Here is a 24,052-nt window from a genome sequence, read left to right as displayed (position 1 = left end):
AAGACCAGTGGAAAGAGCATTAAGTGAGGTATACATTTAATGTACAAATAGTATAGAGAGATTAAATTCATATTAAAAAACATTTTAAAAACATATTCTTGCCCAAATACCCAGGTGCATTGTTTGTGTACAGCTGAAACTGAAGTGAAATAGCCAGGACTGTGAGAAACAGGACAACCTGCTGTGTTGCATTGTTTCCTTATCAGGGGGGATGGAGACTGTTACTGCTGATTTGTGTGATCAGTGCTTGTAAAGCCTGCAGTCTTGATGTTACCCACTGTGGAGGAGATGAAGCTGCACCCCCAACACCCTGTAGTGCCCTCAGAGCACTTTCTGCTGCCTGGAGGTAGCGCTCATACTCTTCTTGTTTACAGGTCTCCTGGCGTGGCCGCTTGGCACATGGCTGATGGAGAAAAGGAGTTGGAATTCAGCATGTTGTCTGTGTCAGTGGCTAACAGTACAATGTTTCAAATGGATCCAGGTAGGACATATATAGGACAGTCCCAGACACTGGTGGAGGCAAGGGTCTTTAGAATTATAGATGGTGTTATTGTTTTTTCATTATTTGTATATTTGAGTATTTGTGAATTACAGGTCTGTTTAAGTATGTACACTCAGGTAAACCTACCACATAGATGTCATCACTCTACTACCTGCCCATCACTGTAAAGGGACCACCACTGACCAGATATTATTTGGAAACTGAATCCTTCTTAGTGTGGTAGTGACACTGACATGGTTGTGTGTGGTGCTGGTGTGAGTGTTTTGGGCTTTTAAATGCCTCACTGTAACAGTCGCCCAACCAAAAATATGCAGCTTAAAGCAAGGTTGAAAGACTCTTCTGTTGCATCACTCAGAATTACGTTTCTTTAATATTTTCCCATTCCCCATTCCGTACCTTTTTTGCCTGTGGCTCTAATAAATCATATACAGTCAGGTCCATAAATATTGGGACATCAACACAATTCTAACATTTTTGGCTCTATACACCACCGCAATGGATTTCAAATGAAACGAACAAGATGTGCTTTAACTGCAGACTGTCAGCTTTAATTTGAGGGTATTTACATCCAAATCAGGTGAACGGTCTAGGAATTACAACAGTTTGCATATGTGCCTCCCACTTGTTAAGGGACCAAAAGTGATGGTGTGTGTTATTCCCTCATTATCCCAATTACAATGAGCAGATAAAAGGTCCAGAGTTCATTTCAAGTGTGCTATTTGCATTTGGAATCTGTTGCTGTCAACTCTCAAGATGAGATCCAAAGAGCTGTCACTATCAGTGAAGCAAGCCATCATTAGGCTCAAAAAACAAAACAAACCCATCAGAGAGATAGCAAAAACATTAGGCGTGGCCAAAACAACTGTTTGGAACATTCTTAAAAAGAAGGAACGCACCGGTGAGCTCAGCAACACCAAAAGACCCGGAAGACCACGGAAAACAACAGTGGTGGATGACCGAAGAATTCTTTCCCTGGTGAAGAAAACACCCTTCACAACAGTTGGCCAGATCAAGAACACTCTCCAGGAGGTAGGTGTATGTGTGTCAAAGTCAACAATCAAGAGAAGACTTCACCAGAGTGAATACAGAGGGTTCACCACAACATGTAAACCATTGGTGAGCCTCAAAAACAGGAAGGCCAGATTAGAGTTTGCCAAACGACATCTAAAAAAGCCTTCACAGTTCTGGAACAACATCCTATGGACAGATGAGACCAAGATCAACTTGTACCAGAGTGATGGGAAGAGAAGAGTATGGAGAAGGAACGGAACTGCTCATGATCCTAAGCATACCACCTCATCAGTGAAGCATGGGGGTGGTAGTGTCATGGCGTGGGCTTGTATGGCTGCCAATGGAACTGGTTCTCTTGTATTTATTGATGATGTGACTGCTGACAAAAGCAGCAGGATGAATTCTGAAGTGTTTCGGGCAATGTTATCTGCTCATATTCAGCCAAATGCTTCAGAACTCATTGGACGGCACTTCACAGTGCAGATGGACAATGACCCAAAGCATACTGCAAAAGCAACCAAAGAGTTTTTGAAGGGAAAGAAGTGGACTGTTATGCAATGGCCAAGTCAATCACCTGACCTGAATCCGATTGAGCATGCATTCACTTGCTGAAGACAAAACTGAAGGGAAAATGCCCCAAGAACAAGCAGGAACTGAAGACAGTTGCAGTAGAGGCCTGGCAGAGCATCACCAGGGATGAAACCCAGCGTCTGGTGATGTCTATGCGTTCCAGACTTCGGGCTGTAATTGACTGCAAAGGATTTGCAACCAAGTATTAAAAAGTGAAAGTTTGATTTATGGTTATTATTCTGTCCCATTACTTTTGGTCCCTTAACAAGTGGGAGGCACATATGCAAACTGTTGTAATTCCTAGACCGTTCACCTGATTTGGATGTAAATACCCTCAAATTAAAGCTGACAGTCTGCAGTTAAAGCACATCTTGTTCGTTTCATTTGAAATCCATTGTGGTGGTGTATAGAGCCAAAAATGTTAGAATTGTGTCGATGTCCCAATATTTATGGACCTGACTGTATATGGTAGGTTTATCTGAGTATATATACTTAAACATACTTGAATTTCACAAATACTCAAAAATACTAAAGAAGCTCCTGGTATTCAACAAATATACACTCACTGTCCACTTTAATAGGAACATATACACCTGCTCATTTATGCAGTTATCCATTCAAGCAGATACAGGTCAAGAGTTTCAGTTAATGTTCACATCAAACATCAGAATGAAGAAAAAGTGTGATCTCTGTGACTTTAACTGTGACATGGTTTTCGGTGCCAGATGGGCTGGTTTGAGTGTTTCAGAAACTGCTGATCTCCTGGGATTTTCACACACAACAGTCTCTAGAGTTTATTGAGTTACTACAGACTTCCTTTCAGCTCAGACCAGTCTGCTCATTCTCCTCTGATCACAGGATGTTTTTTGTTTTTCGCACCATTCTGTGTAAACTCTAGAGACTGTTGTGTGAAAATATAAGTATAGGTGTTCCTGTTAAAGTGGATGGTGAGTGTAGATATATAATTCACATCACCTCAGCAACAGATGTTTGTGCAGGTGTCGTTTCCCTTCTTTCCAGTGTGTCATTGTGTCTTTCCATCACACCTGCCTCAGCCCTCAGCCTCTCTATATGGACCCCTGAAGTCTGCTGGTCTGTGACGATCTGCAGAAATAATCATGCATTGATATTCATCTACAGCACTTTCAGTGAACAAATTCTCAAATGATAGCATGTTAGCGTACATGCAGCCACAACACGTCACATACTTTACTGAGGAAGTTCACCACTTTGTTCTTTGTCTCCTCTGTGGTCAGACTTTGAGAGATGATCTCTTCATGATTGGTGGCCTTTAAATAGAAGGAAAGGCAGATGAGGATTAAACCCAGAAGGAATGCATTAAACATTAAAAACTATTCAGTGTAAGGATGTTTGAAAAATAAAGGATATCTATATTTCTGTCCAAACACATACTATTAAGAGTGTCTAACCTCAGCAAAGGTGGCAAAGGCTTCCAGTGTGTGCTGATGGAGCAGCCAAGACTCGTGAATCAGTAAAGTGCTGAATAGACAGCTGAGGCTGGGTAGCACCTGAAACTACACACAAAAGGGAAACACAGTCATACTCGATAAATCAGGCTTTTACTAATTAAGTACAAAAATAGTAGTAAGTCTTAAACTATAAAATGATGAGAACACTTCACTGGGAACAAAAAAAACCAAAATGTTTTAACAGAATTTCATGATTACTGTGTTCGCATGGATGCCGTGGATTGACGGAAACAATTGAGAATCAATATTTTCATGGTGCAACTGGCAAGAGGGAGCTTGTTTTTGCAATAACACATTGAAAATAAAAATAGCAAATTCTGCCTAGTTAACAAAAGGACAAAGATCCTATCCACAGAACTATTATTACCTGAATATCAGAAGGAACAAACACTTTCCCCATGGAGGCCAAATACTCCAAAGCAGCCAGCACCAAGTCATCTTGGCACTTCTGCAGATTCAGGCCAATGAGACAAGAAACTCCCTACAAACAACACAATACCACACTGGTGATATACTGTATGCTACATACAGTATACACTGATCAGCCATATCATTAAAACCACCTGCCTAATATTGTGTAGGTCCCCTTTGTGCCACCTAAACAGCTCTGACCTGTCGAGGCATGGACTCCACAAGACCTCTGAAGGTGTGCTGTGGTGTCTGGCACCAAGACATTAGCAGCAGATCCTTTAAGTCCTGTAAGTTACGAGGTGAGGCCTTTATGGATCAGACTTGTTTGTCCAGCACGTCCCACAGATGCTCGATTGGATTGAGATCTGGGGAATTTGGAGGCCAAGTCACCACATTAAACTCTTTGTCATGTTCCTCAAACCATTCCTGAACAATTTTTTGCAGTGTGGCAGGGCGCATTATCCTGCTGAAAGAGGCCACTGCCATTAGGGAGTACTGTTGCCATGAAGGGATGTACATGATCTGCAACAATGTTTAGGTAGGTGGTACGTGTCAAAGTAACATCCACATGAATGCCAGGACCCAAAGTTTCCCAGCAGAACATTGTCCAGACCATCACACTGCCTCCACCAGCTTGCCTTCTTCCCATAGTGCATCCTGGTTCCATCTCTTCCCCAGGTAAGTGATGCACACGCACCCAGTTTTGGTAGGTATTAACCACTGCATACTGGGAACACCCCACAACACCTGCCGTTTTGGAGATGCTCTGACCCAGTCGTCTAGCCATCACAATTTGGCCCGTTTCAAAGTCACTCAGATCCATTTTTCCTGGTTCCAGCACATCATCTTCGAGAACTGACTGTTCACTTGCTGCCTAATATTATCCCACCCCATGACAGGTGCCATTGCAACATGATAATTAATGTTACTCACTTCACCTGTCAGTGGGTTTAGTGTTATGGCTGATCAGTGTAAATATTTCATATGTATGACTTGCATTGGAAAGAAAATACATAACACAGAAAGGCACAATGGTGAAGAACAGGTGAGAAGGAAATGATGAGCCTGTTACCTGAACTATGGCCTGTGGTTCTATACTTTTGATCAACTTCCCTGTAATGGACAGAAGCAGCCTCAAGGTACACTGAAGTGAGGGGTGGATCTGAACCTACACAAGAGGCAAAACAGCTTAAATTGTTGTTTTTCTGTTGGGGAAAATCATGTCTACTATATGAATATATAAACTGCATATTGAAGCTATGGTGCATTGAATTATACTTCTTAAAAAAAAAAAAAGGAATCAGGGTACAAAACTAACATGACGTTCCTGGGCTGCTGTGAGTCACCCTGACTATCCTGTAAAAGTGTCAGGTTGGAATCATTTTAAAACTTGTACACATGCATCACACGCCAGCTCAGATAAGTCAAACATCATAACGCCCCAACTTTAAGCACAAGAGAAGACCAGCTACACGGTGACAGGCAGCCAGTCAGGGCAGTGAGAGGTTACACTGTAAGAGGAAAATGGATTCAGCCATGATGGCGTTTTAGTTTTTTCTCACTCAACATATAAGGCATTTATTTGTTCCTTTACTGGTTGGAAGCTAGTGAATGACAGATAAACACAAAGCCTTCCTTAATCAGTATTTTTTAAAACTGGGTTTTATCAGGCAAGTGTCATCGGGGGCCTCCCCAAGTGCATTTTAGCTAATGTGCTAATACTAGCAGGCTCGTGTCATGCTGGAGAACAAAATACACAGTCTAAATAATAAAATAAACACATAACAGAGATCAATATAAATAATATAAGTAATATAAATACACACGTCAGAAGCACCAGAGGTGATAGTTTTTGTTCTTTATACTGTATTTTTGTTAGCTAGCTCTAGTTACTGGGCTAGTTTGCATCTATCATCAGAGAGGCACACAAGCCTCACAGGAGCGCACAGTGAGATTACAGCCGAGCCGTGACAGTCACACTGATGTGCCCAGTAAGGTTTTTTTTCTCGTAATGAGTCTATAATGCAAGCAGAAATTATATCCTCAGAGTTACAAATACTTGGGTGTCTCAAACCACATACTACTGTACTAAACAGTTTGTCAGTACAAAACTAGTGGCAATACCAAATAGGCAATGGTGTGCATTACGTGATTTGGGACGCAGCCTTGAATCATCAGTGAATGTGTATTGTGACTCAGCATTCATAGCCATGAGTTTAATCTGCCCACATTATTAAACGTTCTTCTGCAAGCAACTAGTATTTTTATCAGGGAGGGTGAAATTCCAAACTTTTACATTCAGCAGATACAAAAAATACACAGCATGATAAAACAAGTGTCCCCTTGTAGAGTGTTTGCTCTTTAACCTGTGCAGCATCCATGCGATTCCACAGCTGATGAATAATGTTCAGTGAAGGAGTCATACTCTCAGCCTGCAGGGGCTCTCCTCGGACCACCACCAATAAACAACTCAGTGCCTTGTTCTGAACCAGAGAGAAACGAGAGTGAACTTCACAACTTAGACAGGCAACACTGAGGCAGATAGTATTCACATTTTCTTTTTGATAATTAGGATGATAAACTGTAAATTTTTTTGGTTCTCCACAATTTGGTCTTGCTGGGGAAGGCGGGGATAGCACGTGCTTCCTCTGAGACATCTAAAGCCAACCTCTGCATCTTTTCAACCGAAGCTCATACTGTATCACAGGGCAGCATAACACACTCGGAGGAAAGCGCTGGTCTGGCCTCATCTGCATACATGAGCTCACAGACACCCATGATTGGCAAGTGTCACTGTGAGTGACAGGGGGAGAGAGTATGCCCCTCCCACCCTAACAGCACAGCCAATTGGATCCGGATTCAAACTCGTGATCTCTGGACGATAGGGCAAATGCTTTTCTGTTGCGCCACTCAGGAGCCTAAAGTGCAATTTCAGTTTGAGAATATGTACACCCAATCTGCAGAAGAAAACTAACAAAAGGTCTGGCATAGATTCTAGATGTTGTTGTCTGTCAGCAATGAAGAGAAATGAAGTGACAATACCAGTAAAGGTGACGGCCCTAAAGCTGAATATCAGAATAAGTTAATCACAGATTAATTTTGCAGTCAGGTCTAAAATGGTCTAGGAATTCCAGCACTTTTAATATGTTCCAGCTCTTTAAGGGACCAAAATAATTTGGACAAATTAACAATCATAAATTTTTAATACAAAATAAACATTTTTAATATGTGGTTACAAATCCTTTGCAGTCGATGACTGTCTGAGGTCTGGAACCCATAGACATCACCAGATGCAGAGTTTCGTCCCTGGTGATTCTCTGCCAGACCTTTACTACAGCTGTCTTCACTTCCTGCTTGTTCATGGGGCATTTTGCCTTCAGTTTTGTCTTCAGCAAGTGAAATGCAGCTCGACTGGACTCCACTGCAGAACAATCCACTTCTTTGCCTTAAAAAAGTCTTGGGTTGCTTTCGAAGTAAGCTTTGGGTCATTGTCCATCTGCATTGTGAAATGCATTTGGCTGAACGTGAGCAGACAGTTTTAGCCCTGTACACTTCATACACTTCACAATTCATCCTGCTGCTTTAGACAGCAATCACATCATCAATAAATACAAGTGAACCAGATCCACTGTCAGTCATACACGCCCATGCTGTAACATGAGGTATGCGTCAGACCATGAGCAGTTCCTTCCTTTCTCCATACTCTTCTCTTCCCATCATTCTGGTACAAGTTCATCTTTGTTTAAAGTGGCAGCTCTTTGGACTTTATATTGAGAGTTAACAGCAATAGAATCGCAATGCAAATGCCACAAATGCAAATGATATTAAATCTAGACCTTTTATCTGCTTACTTGTAAGTGAAATAATGAGGGAATAGCACACACCTGGTCATAGAACAGCTGAGCAGCCAACTGTCCGATTACTTTTGGTACCTTAGAAAGGGGGGGACCACATGTACAAAATGCTGTAATTCCTACACCATCCACCTGATTTGGATGTAAATATCCTCAAATTAAAGCTTTAAGTCTGCACTTTGCACATCATTTAACCTCATCTCCAATATACTGTGGTAGACAACTAAAATAATAACTTTGTCAATGTGCAAATATTTATGGACCTGACTGTATAAGTGGTGTGTCGATACCATACATAAATTTGGTGCTATGTTACATTGTTCATCAAGAATAAAATGCACAGCTGAGCCCAGCAATACCTAATAATATTATAGAGCATCATAACAAAGACAGGTTTTTACAAGAAGCAAAACACTTGTAAGCCTCAAAAACAAAAAGATATTTTACTAAAAACTACATTAAAGTCAGTAGAGTTCCAGTGCAAAGTCTTATGATGAGCTTACCTTACATCCATTGATTATGTTAACCCAATGTAGAGACTATGTATACAAAGAACTGTGGTTCTTATGCGGTTTATCCATTATACACATTTTATGCACTCAAAGTTGACTGACATATTTAGCATGTATCCATTTATAAATGTGTTATTTAATTATAAATGATGTAAGCTATTTTATTTATGTGTGTCATCCACCACCACTGAAGAGGCAAAGGAAAAGAGCACTTAAGATTAATTTATGGGTGAGAGTTCTGTTGTACATAACTGAAATATTTTAAGTGGTTAAAAAATAAAACATCCCTGATTTTCTCATGGCCACCAACTTATTAAAATAACCAGAGTCATAAACTGTTTTGGTTTTAATTTGTGACAATGTCCATTGTTAAAAGCGCTATACAAATAAAATGGAATGGAATTGAATTTCTATTTAATCACTTTATCAAAGTTTGTTCAGGGTCAGTTTTGGAATACTGAACACAATACTGTAGCCTTGCCCATGATCTGTGCTATAACTCTTGGTGACAGATATCCCGGTTAATGTTTCCAGCTGCGTGTGAGTGGCCCACAGTGCCACTAAAACCTAAACCACACAAAAACCTAAACTGTTAAATCTCATTGTACACTGCCTTTTAACCCTGTATGATCTGGAAACACACAAAGTGAGTTGGAAGAGATGTGTATGTATCTACTTAATCTCTGATAAAGAAGGGGAGCATTTCCACATGTCAGTTTTTCCCCTCAGATTTGTTAAATGATGTCCTCACCAGTGTGGGTATGTTCCCCAGCCTGTAGCCTGCACTATGCCAAGCATCAAGAGCAGCTTGGGCGCTGCTCAATACTTCCCTCTCCACACGAGCACGCACATCCGAGCACAGACTACTGAGCAAAACAGGACTCCACACACACAAGTTCTCATCCTTAGAAGGCAAGAAGCGTTCAACAAACTCCAACTAAGAGAAAAAAAAAATGCACACACACACACACACATACACACACACACACACACACACAGACACACACAGACACACACAGACACACACAGACACACACACAGACACACACACAGACACACACACAGACACACACAGACACAGAGAGAGGGATATTGGAAACAGTAACAATGTTATGTAGAACTTTGGAACACAAAAGCTTGTACTAACTATTAGCACTAACTGCACTAATACGTGTGCGTCTATGCCATAGTTGATGAACACTCAACTGTGTGTGTGTGTGTGTGTGTGTGTGTCTCTGACCTGGTGGTTTGGAGTCAAAAGAAAGAGCAGGCGTCTTAGCAGTAAACCCAAATGAGTCAGCTGATAGTTCACACTTGGGCATGACTTTATCTACAAATACAACAGAAAGAAAGAATGGGTCACTACAGTTACTACAGTAACGTCACAGTTGCTAAGAGACAAGCAAAGTACAAAATCTGCTACTTGCTACATGAAATATTTGCTATTAAAACTTTAAGTCTTGGGAAAAAGAAAGTATACCCTACTTCAATACTATGTTTTCATTTATTAGGGCCTAAATAACAACTGTGTGGTTCTTGGTGGTTGAGGTCAGTGGAGGTCTGGACTTTGACTTGGCCATTCCAACATCTTGATTTTTTTTCTCCTTTAGCTATTCAGATATCAATTTGCAGGTGTGTTTGTGTCCTGTTGCATGACCCAATTATGGAGACTCGAAGGAACTGCTCATGTTCCTTGAATGAATTAAAGACAGATGGCCTCACATTTGTCGCAAGAACATTCTGGTATAAAGTGGAGTTCATCAAGTTTCCCAGGTCCTGTGGCTGCAGAACAAGCCCAAATCATCACCCCTCCACCACCAGGCTTGACAGTTGGTATGAGGTGTTTGTGGTGATACACTGTGTTTGGTTTTCGCCAAACATCTCCACCTTGGTCTCATCAGTCCAAAGGATATTGCTCCAGAACTTTTGTGGTTTGTTCAGATGCAATTTTTCAAAAGTCATGCTGCCATACTCTTATTTCATATTTAGGTATTATTTTATCTCATATTTATTTATATATCTGAGCATTAAACAATCTGACCTTAGACTCAATTTGCTGAGATGCCCGCTCCTGGGAAGATTGACAACTGTCTTGAAGGCTCTCCATTTGTAAACAATCCTTCTCACTGTAGAATGGTGAATTTCAAATTGTTAGGAGATGGCCTTATAACCCTTCCCAGATTGAGGAGCAGCAACAGTTGCTTCTCTGAGGTCATGGCTGATGTCCTTTCTTCTAGACATAATGTAGACACATTCCTGAGTGCTAAACTAAACTGCCAAAAGTTCTGCTTTTATAGAGGTGCTCACACTTCTTAATGATTAACTTATCTTGTGAATTTCATTAGTAACACACATTTCAGCTTTAATTTACCTCCCGCAGGAGGTAGGCGTTCTGTGTCAAAGTCAATAATCAAGAGCGGTCTTCAACAGAGTAAACACAGACAGGGTTTACCACAAGATGTAAACCAATGGTAAGCATCAAAAACAGAAGGACCAGATTAGAGGGGAAAAAACATGTTTAAAAAAAAAAAATAAGCCCATACAGTTCACGAACAACATCCTATGGACAGATGAGACAAAGATGAACTTGTACCAGAATGATGGGAAGAGAAGAGTATGGAGAAAGGAAGGAACTGCTCATGGTCTGACGCATACCTCATGTTACAGCATGGGCGTGTATGACTGACAGTGGATCTGGTTCACTTGTATTTATTGATGATGTGATTGCTGTCTAAAGCAGCAGGATGAATTGTGAAGTGTATGAAGTGTACAGGGCTAAAACTGTCTGCTCACGTTCAGCCAAATGCATTTCACAATGCAGATGGACAATGACCCAAAGCTTACTTCGAAAGCAACCCAAGACTTTTTTAAGGCAAAGAAGTGGATTATTCTGCAATGGCCAAGTCCGTCATCTGACCTGAGTCCAGTCGAGCTGCATTTCACTTGCTGAAGACAAAACTGAAGGCAAAATGCCCCATGAACAAGGAGAAAATGAAGACAGCTGCAGTACAGGTCTGGCAGAGAATCACCAGAATAGAAACCCAGTGTCTGGTCATGTCTAGGGGTGCCAGACTTCAGGCAGTCATTGACTGCAGATTTGTAACCAAGTATTAAAAATGACAATTCATTTATGATTCCTAAAATAATAATAACTTTGTACAGGACTGTACATATTTTAGCAAAACATGCAAAAAAAATATAGATTGTTGACTTCTTTGTAATGGGGCATAATACACACCCAGTAGTTTAGAAAGCATCCAGGCCAAGCACTACAGGTAAGAGTAGCATGATCTTACAGACAGGTGTCCAATTCCCAAAACAGATTTGACACCAATTGTCGCCTCTGTTGGGGTGTTGGTGAAACAGAGAGCTTAATCCTATCACTCCCAGGAGAGATTTCCAAAATCACTTTGAGAGCACAGAAAGAAAGGTCACATTCAACTGCCTGCACTCACCAGGTGAGCTGTGAGGAGAATGTGGTGCAAACATAACTCAGCCGTACCGTATCTACACACACACACATACACACACACACATACATACATACATACATACATACATACAAAGGGGAAGAAAAACAAATGTTAGAGAATCACTCAAATATGAACTCATCAACACACACATACACATACACTACTTTTGAAAACTAGATATGCTTTATTTGATTTACTGTTTCAAATACAGAGATTTGTTAACTTGGCTTAGTTTCAGGTTCTTGGACTATATGATTATTTAAATCAGTCACAGTCAAAAAGATTTTTTTTTGTAATTGTATTTTACACAAGCTTTGCTGACCAAATAATCACAACCAATCCAGGGAAGACTTTTAGGCCAAAAAAAACCCCAAAAAAACAGCTAGGTTTCATTTTGTGTAGTTTTGTTATGAAATACACTTTGACTGTTTGTGTAGCTGACTCAATGTGAGTAATGGAAACTTTGCAGTCACTGCTGGGTGTGCACACACACTCACCGTGCCAGGAAGCACCAGACGTCAGTGGCTAATACGGCCGTCTGGGTGTCTGACTGGAGCACAGCGCCTAACAATGACCGCTCCTATCAATGACAGATAGAGACAGAGAGACTCCATATCATTACGTGCACAGATTTGACATCCATCCATCCATTTCTGTGCACAGAGTAGACATCAGATGTCCAGCCCTGCTCCTGTATAGTGATGTTTCATGGCTTGGATGCCCCTGCAGCATTACATTATACCCAGGTGTATCTAATCTATGCTAGTGAGTATCCACAACAGGAAAAGGCATCAGAAGGACTGACAAGTGGATCTTGATCCAGACTTGCAGGATGTAAGGTGTTAGCACCACAAGAACCTTTTCAAGACCCCTGGAACCCAGGAGCAGGTACCAGCTGCAGTGCAGTACTGTACTGTACTAACCAGCCTCGGGAAGTGTCGAGCGGGCAGTGCTGCCACACAGCCACACAGATGTACGCATACATGCTGGTGCAGGCTCACTGTGCCCTGAGCCTGGCCACGAATCATCACCCCAGGCAAACGTACAGGAACAGTCCGCTCTACCAGGCACTGACGGAAACTCAGAAAAACTGCCTCAAAGATGGACAGCCTGAAGAGTTGAAGGAAAGGTAAGGGGGGAAAAAAAGGGAACAAGAAAATTTGTGTTATTCGGACTACTTTTTTCTACTGGTGCGTCTCTCCTGCAACATGACAGCTACCAAACTGTCCAATATATTCTCTCCATTAAATAAAACAAAACAAAACACCATAACATTACAATGACATTTAAAATCAAACAGAACTAAGTTTATGATTTAAAAATAAACAGTCCATCAGTCCATCAGAAGGTCTTATAGAACAGTAGAGCTTTCAGAGCAAATCTCACTGTGAGAATACTACTGAATCCTGAGAATACACTGAATCCTGAGAATACTACTGAATCCTGAGAATACTACTGAATCCTGAGAATACTACTGAATCCTGAGAATACACTGAATCCTGAGAATACTACTGAATACTGAGAATACACTGAATACTGAGAATACACTGAATACTGAGAATACTACTGAATACTGAGAATACACTGAATACTGAGAATACTACTGAATACTGAGAATACTACTGAATACTGAGAATACTACTGAATACTGTGAATACTACTGAATACTGTGAATACACTGAATACTGAGAATACTACTGAATACTGAGAATACTACTGAATACTGAGAATACACTGAATACTGAGAATACACTGAATACACTGAATACTGAGAATACTACTGAATACTGAGAATACACTGAATACTGAGAATACACTGAATACTGAGAATACTACTGAATACTGAGAATACTACTGAATACTGAGAATACACTGAATACTGAGAATACACTGAATACTGAGAATACACTGAATACTGAGAATACTACTGAATACTGAGAATACTACTGAATACTGAGAATACACTGAATACTGAGAATACACTGAATACTGAGAATACTACTGAATACTGAGAATACACTGAATACTGAGAATACACTGAATACTGAGAATACTACTGAATACTGAGAATACTACTGAATACTGAGAATACACTGAATACTGAGAATACTACTGAATACTGAGAATACACTGAATACTGAGAATACTACTGAATACTGAGAATACTACTGAATACTGAGAATACACTGAATACTGAGAATACACTGAATACTGAGAATACTACTGAATACTGAGAATACACTGAATACTGAGAATACACTGAATACTGAGAATACTACTGAATACTGAGAATACTACTGAATACTGAGAATACACTGAATACTGAGAATACACCTGAATACTGAGAATACACTGAATACTGAGAATACACCTGAATACTGAGAATACACTGAATACTGAGAATACACTGAATACTGAGAATACTACTGAATACTGAGAATACACTGAATACTGAGAATACACTGAATACTGAGAATACACTGAATACTGAGAATACTACTGAATACTGAGAATACTACTGAATACTGAGAATACACTGAATACTGAGAATACTACTGAATACTGAGAATACACTGAATACTGAGAATACTACTGAATACTGAGAATACTACTGAATACTGAGAATACACTGAATACTGAGAATACACTGAATACTGAGAATACACTGAATACTGAGAATACTACTGAATACTGAGAATACACTGAATACTGAGAATACACTGAATACTGAGAATACTACTGAATACTGAGAATACTACTGAATACTGAGAATACACTGAATACTGAGAATACTACTGAATACTGAGAATACACTGAATACTGAGAATACACTGAATACTGAGAATACTACTGAATACTGAGAATACACTGAATACTGAGAATACACTGAATACTGAGAATACACTGAATACTGAGAATACTACTGAATACTACTTCATCTGATGGCAAACAAATCACACACTTCACAAAATTCACATGTGATTGCTTACAATATCGTTTTCTCCTTTTTATTTTAATGTACATGCTATAACATCTTAAGTTGATTCAACAGATATATTGTAGATATACTGTAGTCATTTGACCTTTGGCCTAACTGTGCTGAAGCAGCCTATAGTAAAAAATATTCTATTATTCCTTCACAAAAACATATTACTGCAAATAAAGTTTAATAAACTGTGTGCATTTCTCCCTCTGTCTCTCCCTCTCTTTCATTTAATCCTAGTTTTGTACTTTGCAGTTCTTAGCTCAGTGCTAGCCAACAACATTATTCTAGCTTTGTACTCTGTCGATTTTCATAAATTGTGTATATAAGCTCATCTTTACTTAACATAATTTTATCATCTGCTTTGTGCACGCAGAAATCAAAATGCTGCACTCTGTAATTACTGGATAATTGTGCTCTTTATACTCCCTGGAAACTGTTGGGGAGTGCGCATTTTCTTTGGTGTCTGGTCTTTGATTTATATTACAACTAGACCTGAAACCGATGCGATACCCAGGATCGGTTTCGCTCTGATACCAGCAAAAAATGGTGGACTGGATATTGGAGAAAACATATCTGGTATCAGAGCCTCTAACAAAAGATTGGAATTGGATTTGGGGCAAAAAACTATTTTTGGAACTGGAAGTGTTCACATATAAAAAGAATTGACTGTTTTTTCCCTTTTGTTAGATTTTATTGTATTTATACTTAAAATTTTATATTAGATTTAGTATGCAAGTGATTTTTGTGTTAAAAGGTTTAACTGAAGTGCTTCAGTTGGTTTATGTGAAATAAACATATAACGTAGAACTACTGCTAATGTTTCTGTAAATTATTGTATAATAACATTTGAAAGCAGATTTTTAAAAGAATTTAACAGACCTACAGATTGTCTTTTTCAACAAACATTAAATGTTAATAGCAAACCTGTGTGTTTCCTCTGAGAACTGACTGCCATCATACCAGAGACACAGCGTCTCATCTGTCTGGGTGCAGAGCTTCTCCAACACGCTCACCAGCAGGAGACACTGTGGCAGTGCGAGCTCCGGACTGTACTCTACACACACAGCAAGACAAAAAACTTTTACTAAATATCAAGTATTTAGTAAAGTATAAATATGTCAGATATTTAAAAAAGGTAAAGTCTACAGCTGCTAGGCCTTAACCTGTTCTTCCACAACAAAATGAGCAGAATTAACTCTAACACAATGTAATTTATAGCAAGTAGCTACTGAATGACTGAAGGCAAATTATCTTCACCTCAAGATTTTCAATAATACAACAGGGCAGAGATTATTACTAGCACATTGTCCTGATGGAAAAAGCACAGGATACATATTTAGCAAACTGTCTTGGCTGGCCAGTGGACAAGCACAATATCTCTTTGACCCTTATACACACACAAGGACAGTGTGTGTGACATGGACAAGGACAGTGTGAATAACTTTAATGACCAGAGACCTTATCTCTCCACAAGCTATTCACAAATAGTTTTCCGCTGGCATTCTCCTTTTCCTGATCCCATTCAAATGACATCAAATAACTCATCTAACTCATAACAACTATAGTTGAGTGCTGAGAGAGGACTGCTGTGGCCTTACTCTGGGCCGGGGTCAGAACGCACTCAACAAAAGACCTCATGGGTAAAAGCTGTGCCAGCATAGCATCCATAGGAACCAACACAACCCCGCTCAGCTCTTCAACCAGGCCAACGGGCACAGACGGGGCTGAGGCACAAGGAGGAAATTTACTGGACATGGAAACAGAGAGAGAGAGAGAGAGAGGAAGAAAAGAATAAGTTAATACTTCAGTTAATACTGAAAAAGAATACTGAATACAATTGGCGAAAAAGTGGACTTGAACAGTTTTACACAGCAAATGGCCTGTCCAGAGCTACTCAATAATACTGAGATTACCTGAGGACTTGAAGGTACAGCTGGTGAAAACGATTACAGAACTTCGAAAGAAATGGATTAAATTCCTGTCAAAAAAAAAATATATATATATATATATATATATATATATATATATATATATATATATATATATATATATATATATATATATATATATATATATAACTATAAAACTATCACCAATTTATAGCTATATATAATAAGTTAAAAGTATACAGTATATGAGAAAGTGCCTGTCAGCTGGTACCTTTATGTAATGGACCAATGTGTTGGCAAAAAACCTGCACATCTTCGTGGTTTTCTGGAAAACCCTGTATTCAGGGCACTGCACTATTTCCTTTCAAAGAGTTAAAAAAAATAAACATGTGGGTTAGTTCCCAACACTACAGATTCTCTAAGTTTGACAGAAATAGAAATAAAACCACATTAAGGTTTGTCCATGCAAAAACAATGACAAATGAATGTAATCTCTGAACTTATTTACAGTGTGTATTTTATATATATATATATATATATATATATATATATATATATATATATATATATTCTTATCAATTGTAAACATCAGCTGCAATATAGACACACAGTGAGTGTTTTAATGAGCCAAAACTAATTAGCACTACTGGATTCTACTGTTGGCCACAAGAGTTAAATTTTAAATCCACTTTTAGTTAAATTATTCCTTTAAGGGGCCTGCTGTGGATTTGTGTGTCTCTGATTTAGTAATGTTGAGCACAAGACTTATGGACAATTCCAAGCGTGCTGTACCTTCAGAGCTGACTGCTGCATCTGCTCGGCCATCTCTAGAGAGTTCTGCACTGAGGCCAGCAGGTCCTCACACAAAAAAGTAACGAGGTCACTGTGCCGCAAGCGCTCCTCCACCAGAGACTGGTACTTCACACTTTGCCTAGTAACAAAGAGATTAATGGATTTTTGACAAATTTAGAAGCTAAAATTCCAAATTAATCATATAGTTTATCACCACAGTAATGTTGGAGGCCAAGCACCAAGTACCAAATGTGAGAAATGCGTTTGTAGGGTATTAAAGCAATACTTTTAGGAGACAGCCTTCTAAATGGGTTTATAATAACTATACACACAGTTACTAGTCCTATCAAAAGGCCAGGAACCAACACAACCCCGCTCAGCTCTTGGGAGGTTTTACTGGCATGTAGGGGCCATTCTGCATACTACATAATAAATGTTTTTTAAAATGAATGAGAATTCAGGACAAATTCATACCAGACACAAGTTTTAGTCCACACCAGCTGCTTCAGAGGCACGTCACATTCGAGCTGATGTGCCACACTGCCCTAGTTTTACACTTTGAGTCTTTTTTTTTTTTTTCCCCCCACTCACACACAAGTGGAGTGTAAACTCCAGAGAAATCCACTGAAGTTACAAAAACCACATTTTCTATACACTGTGCATTTAAAATCTAGAAAGATGTCATGTCTTTGCAGTCTGTTGTATAGCAAAATGTTTGTATGCTCTGATACTCATTTTACACAGATATTGGGAAACAAAATAAACACAAACATACTTCATATTGTTAATAATACTGTCCCACTGTCTCATGTCACACTTTAGGGGAATGATTTTGTAAATACAGCTGGCAGGACACTACAGACAAACAAGATTCAGCAATGATAAGTTCTGCTTTTGGTTTTTGGTGCTTTAAATCCAGTCCGTTGTATTAGTGCACACTTTATGACAGTTCGTCAAAAAAAACATTTGAGTAGCTATGCACCTACTATAGTGGGGCACAATGTAGAGTTCCTCATCTTATTCTTATAATGTTATTACATAATCCTGTAATGTGAGCAACCTGTAATGAATTATAAACTGTGGAACATTCATACAGGAACCTAAACGGTTAATGAGCAACAGGTGAGTGTAATTACTAGGGTTAGGGTTAGAGTTAGAGCTCATCGGCCTGGCTGAGAGGGGACGTGCTTTTCCATGATGATTCAGGTAGCTCTCAAACTACGCTCATTCAGTGAATTTATTAAAAAGTAAGCAGTTAATATCATTCTCAAAAAAATCTGAAGAAATGTAAATTCAGCTACTCCTTCTCCTGGATTCTGAAAGTGCCAAAACAGATTAAAATCAGTGTGTGCAAATGCTCTTTCAGTGGTGAGGACAGAAATGCAGCTGAGACGCATGTGGTGTGGATTCACTGAGGTCATGATGTGGCATGTGGCATGTCCGGTGTGAATTTTAGATTAAGGTGTTCTGAATATTTTTAAAAATAAACCTGATGTTTTATCTTAAAAATTGATTAATGTGCTTTCTGGAGTCGACAGTTTTGTCAGCATGTCTACAGGTTCTTTTCCCTTGCACAAGTCACACTGCATGGTGTATTAATGTACACATTTCTAGTAGAGTGGCTCTCAAACCCACGGGGAAAAACAGAGCAAAGCTGTGGACTGTCTGTGAGGCCCTGAGCACTGGCACGAGAAGCGCTGTTGTAGATTCACGGCCCTCGTGGGAAAGTGGTGAAAATCAGGCAAGACTGCAATCTGTGTGCACTTTTCTTGTTTCTTCTCTTTCAGCTAGTTTAGAAATGCTACACTCATCAGCATTAGGACTGCAACAAACAACTATTTTTTATATTATTATTATTAATAGAGTTATTAGCGGTGAATATTTTTGATAATCAATTAATAAATATTCTATTTATGTGCATTTTCAATGAGTCTGTCCAGTTTTATATGTTTTTGTTAGCAGGCATTAATTTATTCAGCCAAAAATGACAAAAAGAACAAAATAAAGTAGTAGTAATAGTAATTCGGGTAAGTTTTACTCACTTGATGATGAATTTCCATGTGTTAGCATGCAGGGCAATATCCAGCTTGGATATGACTGAACATATGTCCAGCAAACTGTGAATCACTGCACAAGAAAACAAAAACTTTACTGTGTTCCTGTAATAAATATGTAAATCAAAGTTTGTTTTGTATCAGGAGGTCCAGACTGTCTTATAACTAAATACATTTTACTACTAGTTTCACTGGAACACATGAATCATAAAGAAAATACTGAAGAAAATTCGTAAGTCGGGAGTAAGGGCTTAAAAGGAAAGCACTCTGACGGACGCACCTGCGACTATATCAGATATTTCTTCTTCAGAGGCACTGGTCTCCAGGCTGATCTTCTCCAGCAGCTCCATCAGGCACTTCTGGAGAGAGTAGGCTTCTCTGAAGAGGCTCTGTAGCAGGTCACCTACTAGTGACAGTCTCCCGCTGTACACAACCTCACTATCCTACAAACCAAACTGCAGTCAGTTGTAGACAATCACACTGCACTTTTTCACAACAGGTGTCTGGAGATGGCTTATTTCAGTGTGCTCAAATTTCAGTGAGATTGTTTGATTAATGCTGCAATTAGGCTAGAGGTCATAACTCGTAATTCTCGCCTTCTGACCAGGAAAAACCAACACTCCCTCAACTCAGAATTCCTACTCAGGGTGATCTCCTCAACGCCAAGCTCCTTCGAGTTCAGCAAGTGACTTCAAATCAACATGGCCACTCGCCTCTTACCTTTAAATAAGTTATCCTGTATACACAGGTATTGGCATACAGACATATTCACTTCTTAAATCTATAACACTGACCCTACAGTTCACTGTTCTGAACTTACTTTCAGTTATCTTATCAATTATGAACTTAAAAGACATGTTACAACAGACTTACAAATGCTCAAGAAGCTTGTTAATTAGACTCACAAAAGTACCAACAATTCTCTTCAGGCTCTTTACAGTTATTAGATAATACTGATAATACAATAATAATAATACAATAATACTGGCTTTCATTTATAATAATTTATGTGTATGTTCAAAATGACTGCTGGGTTTTTCCATAAAAGAAGTGCAGAGTGTGGTACAGATCTGAGCGAGTTGTACCTTGCAGTGCTGGAAGGTGTCCTTTAAGATGTGGAGGACACACGAGGGCAGAGAGCGGATGGAGTCCAGCGACGTAGCGTCATCGAGAGCACACACGTGACGCACACAAGCAGACAGAGCCTCCAGTGTCTGCACCATCATCTACATACATAAACGTTATAAATAGCTTAAACTCCCATCTTTATTAACAACATAACGTGCAGGAGAGATGATTAAGATGCTATATGTTACATAGCCTGTATTCTATCTGTCTACAGTGAATATTAGAAGAGGAAATAAATGCTATTATGCCAATTCTTTTATTATTTAATTCATCAGGAATAAAGGATATAGGGTTTAGGACAGTGAAACATGTGACACTTCACAAAAGATAAGGTACAACATGCCCAGACAATACCAACCACGCTATCCAACATGCCTTACAAACACAAATCCTTATAAAACCCACTGATCGTGAGCTTCTCTAACAAACGTTATTCAGAGAACCTGCAAATTGTTCCTGAGGAATGCGTGCAGCTCAGCGTTCTGGCTAGGCACGTCTCCGATTTGCTTGGCAATCTCTTCCAAAAGGCCAGTAAACATCACCACCACCTGTAGCCAACAAGGCATGACATGTCCATTATAGAAAGATAAAAACGGATGTTCTTCATCATGTGAAAGAAACCACACATTCAGGTGGGTGTACAGTGCGAGAGAACTCACCTTAGGTAGGATTTTAGAGAAACATTCTCCCTCAAGTTCTGACAGAGGGAGATGAGGAAGGAACATGTCTACAATAATCTGCAGAACATCTGGAAATATAAACAATCAGTGTACATCATGCCACATGAATATTAAATAACAAAGGCTAACAGGTATTTCACTGCTTCATCGCAAGGTGCACAGTATGAGTTAAAAACACACAAATAAAAAAAGAAAACACCACCATTGGCTAAAATACTTACTGATGTGCTCATTCCAGCTATTAGTGTTATGAGGAATGGAGTACAACAGTCAAGGAAGTCAAGCTTGTGTTTCTTCTGAGCCTAAATTGTGTTAAAAAAGTTTGTGACAGCAATAAAGTGGTGGGTTTCTAAATCTGTGGTTGGCAAAAGGACCATGACGGATAGGCATGAGGTCTAAGGTTTAAATTATTACTTTTTAAATGTGATAATTGTCAAGAATTAATCCTTTGTTTTCACGTGACATCAAAAAAAGGTGTATGTTGCTGTCCACCGTTTTGATTCCCTACACAACGCCACATCTCTGTGTGAAGACCGCTACACCGTGGCCTAAACAGGTGGAGGTGGAGAAACCTCGACCAGGTGGAGAAAACAAGATCCTTCAAGGTTGTGAAAGTTCTTCTGAATCTGGGCCCTGAGACTCAGATATCATCTGAAAAAGGCACTGGTTATGGAAGGCTGCCGTTAATCATAAGAATATCAGTATTTGTTTTTATTCTCATGACAAATAAAAATGTTGTCAGTATGAAGTTTACGTGGTGAATCCTGAACTTTATCACATTACTCCATCCTGCTGAAGCTTTATTAAGGTAAAGTGAAATGTTTAACTCACTCATCCTCACAACTCCATAGACATGGTGGATTAATCAAACTATGATATGAGATGTACAACTTCATTAGAAAATGTTAAACATTCTCAGCAGTAGTGAGAAACAGCAGGAGCTCTTCAGGGAGAGATCTCCTGACTGTCAAAGTCAGTGTGGGTTTAAATGCCAGCTCAGGCACTATAACCGGTATTTTATGATGAATAAAATCTATATGATGAATAAAAGTCTACCCTTTATTTCAGCCTGGTGAATGTACTTGTGGAGAAAAACGACACATCGCATGCTGATCAGTCTGGTTTTGTTTATAGCTGCTGTGTGTGTGTGTGAGTGAGTGAGTGAGTATAAAGCAGTAAGCCGGGGGTAAAGGATATGAGCAGCCTGGGCAGGACCGCTTTCAGCTGCTGCTGACAAACCTCCGGGCTCCACTGGACCACCTGCTCCAGGAGACCAGCCGCAGACATCGCCGGGGTGCCGGGAGAGGCCCTGCTCCAGCACTGCGGGGAACGGGCCGCTAATGGGCGGCTAGCTAACCGCTAAGTACCCGCTAACTACCCACTAACTAACAGAGCCGCTGCTAACTGCTAACTAAAACAACACATTCAGCCAACTCCTCCAGAACCAGTCTGTGAGCTCACAAGCGGGAAAAACACATCACGCTTATCACTGAAACACAACCGGAACTGATTAAAAAACCAGATTTACTCAAAAGTCCGTGAACTTTAATGAGACGCGAAGCCGCTCAGGGTTTAAAATTAACCGCTTCTTCCTCAGCGCTGTGGACGAGACCATTCAGCTGCCGGGCGGGGGGGTGCGACTGAGAGTCGGGGAAAACTGTTCAAATGTAACTCGCAGGTATCGAGGAATATGTGTGACATTCTGCACAGCAGCTCTGTAAAGTCTCTGTAAAGTCTCTGTAAAGTCTCCTAAGACGTCTGCTGATATTTATCTATTAATATATTTCACTTCGAGAGAAATGGTATGGCTCAAAAAATTGCGTGCTCGCGTGTGCAGTGACGTCAGAAGCGCGCGTCTGTAATTGGTCAGAAAGTTTTACGTTATAAAATTGTGTGTGTGTGTGTGTGTGTGTGTGTGTGTGTGTGTGTGTGAGTTAGTCAGTTAATGATGACAGTTTTATTCTCTTTTTAGGTTTCTACAAAGCGTTTCACTCTCTCAATCACGAATTTATTTTTTTATCTCTTAAAAAGCTTGGATTTGGTGATCCATTCTGTAAATGTATAAGAACTCTCTACAATAACGCCAACTGCTCTATCAATCTTAAAAGGGATACCTCTCCTAGATTTCAGCTGTCGAGAGGAGTTGGTCAGGGCTGCCCTGTCTCACCTTATTTATTTCTTATAGCTGCACAACTTCCTTCCTCCTTCCTTTCAAGTAGTCATCTGCAGGGTTTTACTGTTGCTTCCGGTTTAAAGCTGAATCTTGATACATGTGAACTGTTAGCTATTAAAACTTGCTCTTCTCCTTCTCTTTACAGTATCCCAGTTAAATTACAGGTGACCTATCTTAGTGTATTTATATGTAAGGAAGATAAAGTCAGATGCAGATTAAACTTTGACCCAGTTATTGGAAAAGCTAAAAGGAAATTCAGTTCATGGTTACAGAGAGATTTAATTCTGATTCATTTTGGACTATTCTTCCTAATATTGTTTTCTCTAAGGTGGGAGGTCTCCCTTTCTTATTGTTATGTAATTACAATATCACTAAATTGCCCCTTAAAATATCAAATTTTCATAAACAAGTGCTTTTGGCATGGCATCTGATTTATAAACATAATTTTAGTCCTCACAGTTATTTTATTTGGAATAATGGTGATATTCTTTATAAAAGTAAATCTTTGTTTTTCCCAAATTGGGTCA

The 24,052-nt window shown here is 39.5% G+C and overlaps 1 protein-coding gene across 2 annotated transcripts; it reads right to left on the bottom strand.

Annotated features, from left to right (window-relative positions):
* Window positions 1-19: 19 nt before the first annotated feature.
* On the bottom strand, window positions 20-22,994 carry firrm (FIGNL1 interacting regulator of recombination and mitosis). 2 transcript variants are annotated; one of them, XM_053242197.1, is made up of 25 exons: window positions 22,551-22,994; window positions 21,574-21,614; window positions 21,332-21,420; window positions 21,116-21,220; window positions 20,630-20,770; window positions 19,825-19,987; window positions 19,533-19,617; window positions 17,491-17,629; window positions 16,970-17,059; window positions 16,723-16,787; window positions 16,408-16,556; window positions 15,734-15,863; window positions 12,747-12,933; window positions 12,321-12,403; window positions 11,806-11,857; window positions 9,591-9,680; window positions 9,102-9,287; window positions 7,869-7,916; window positions 6,351-6,467; window positions 5,057-5,152; window positions 3,941-4,054; window positions 3,514-3,618; window positions 3,292-3,372; window positions 3,059-3,187; window positions 20-403 (listed from the first exon to the last, which is right to left on the bottom strand). In XM_053242197.1, exons 1-25 carry the CDS (start codon window positions 22,637-22,639, stop codon window positions 203-205), a joined length of 2,775 nt encoding a protein of 924 aa, XP_053098172.1. In that variant the 5' UTR covers window positions 22,640-22,994; the 3' UTR covers window positions 20-202. The 2 variants fall into 2 exon arrangements, with proteins under 2 accessions (XP_053098172.1, XP_053098173.1); XM_053242198.1 differs by lacking the exon at window positions 7,869-7,916 and having other exon boundaries at window positions 22,551-22,988.
* Between the last annotated feature and the right edge of the window lie 1,058 nt (window positions 22,995-24,052).

Source organism: Pangasianodon hypophthalmus, chromosome 19, assembly GCF_027358585.1.
Source record: "Pangasianodon hypophthalmus isolate fPanHyp1 chromosome 19, fPanHyp1.pri, whole genome shotgun sequence".
Taxonomy (NCBI): Eukaryota; Metazoa; Chordata; class Actinopteri; order Siluriformes; family Pangasiidae; genus Pangasianodon; species Pangasianodon hypophthalmus.
The sequence above is the reverse complement of the archived record's forward strand: the minus strand, read 5'-3'. Positions and strand labels throughout refer to the sequence as shown.

Bases quoted from the DNA above. Each gene is read 5' to 3' on its own strand.
- firrm (XM_053242197.1), bottom strand. From the start codon at position 22,639: ATGTCTGCGGCTGGTCTCCTGGAGCAGGTGGTCCAGTGGAGCCCGGAG. The intron at 3,619-3,940 runs GTAATAATAGTT...TTTTGTGTGTAG, and splicing joins TTGTTCCTTCTGATATTCAG to TTTCAGGTGCTACCCAGCCT. The intron at 3,373-3,513 runs GTTAGACACTCT...TTCTATTTAAAG, and splicing joins CCTTTGCCACCTTTGCTGAG to GCCACCAATCATGAAGAGAT.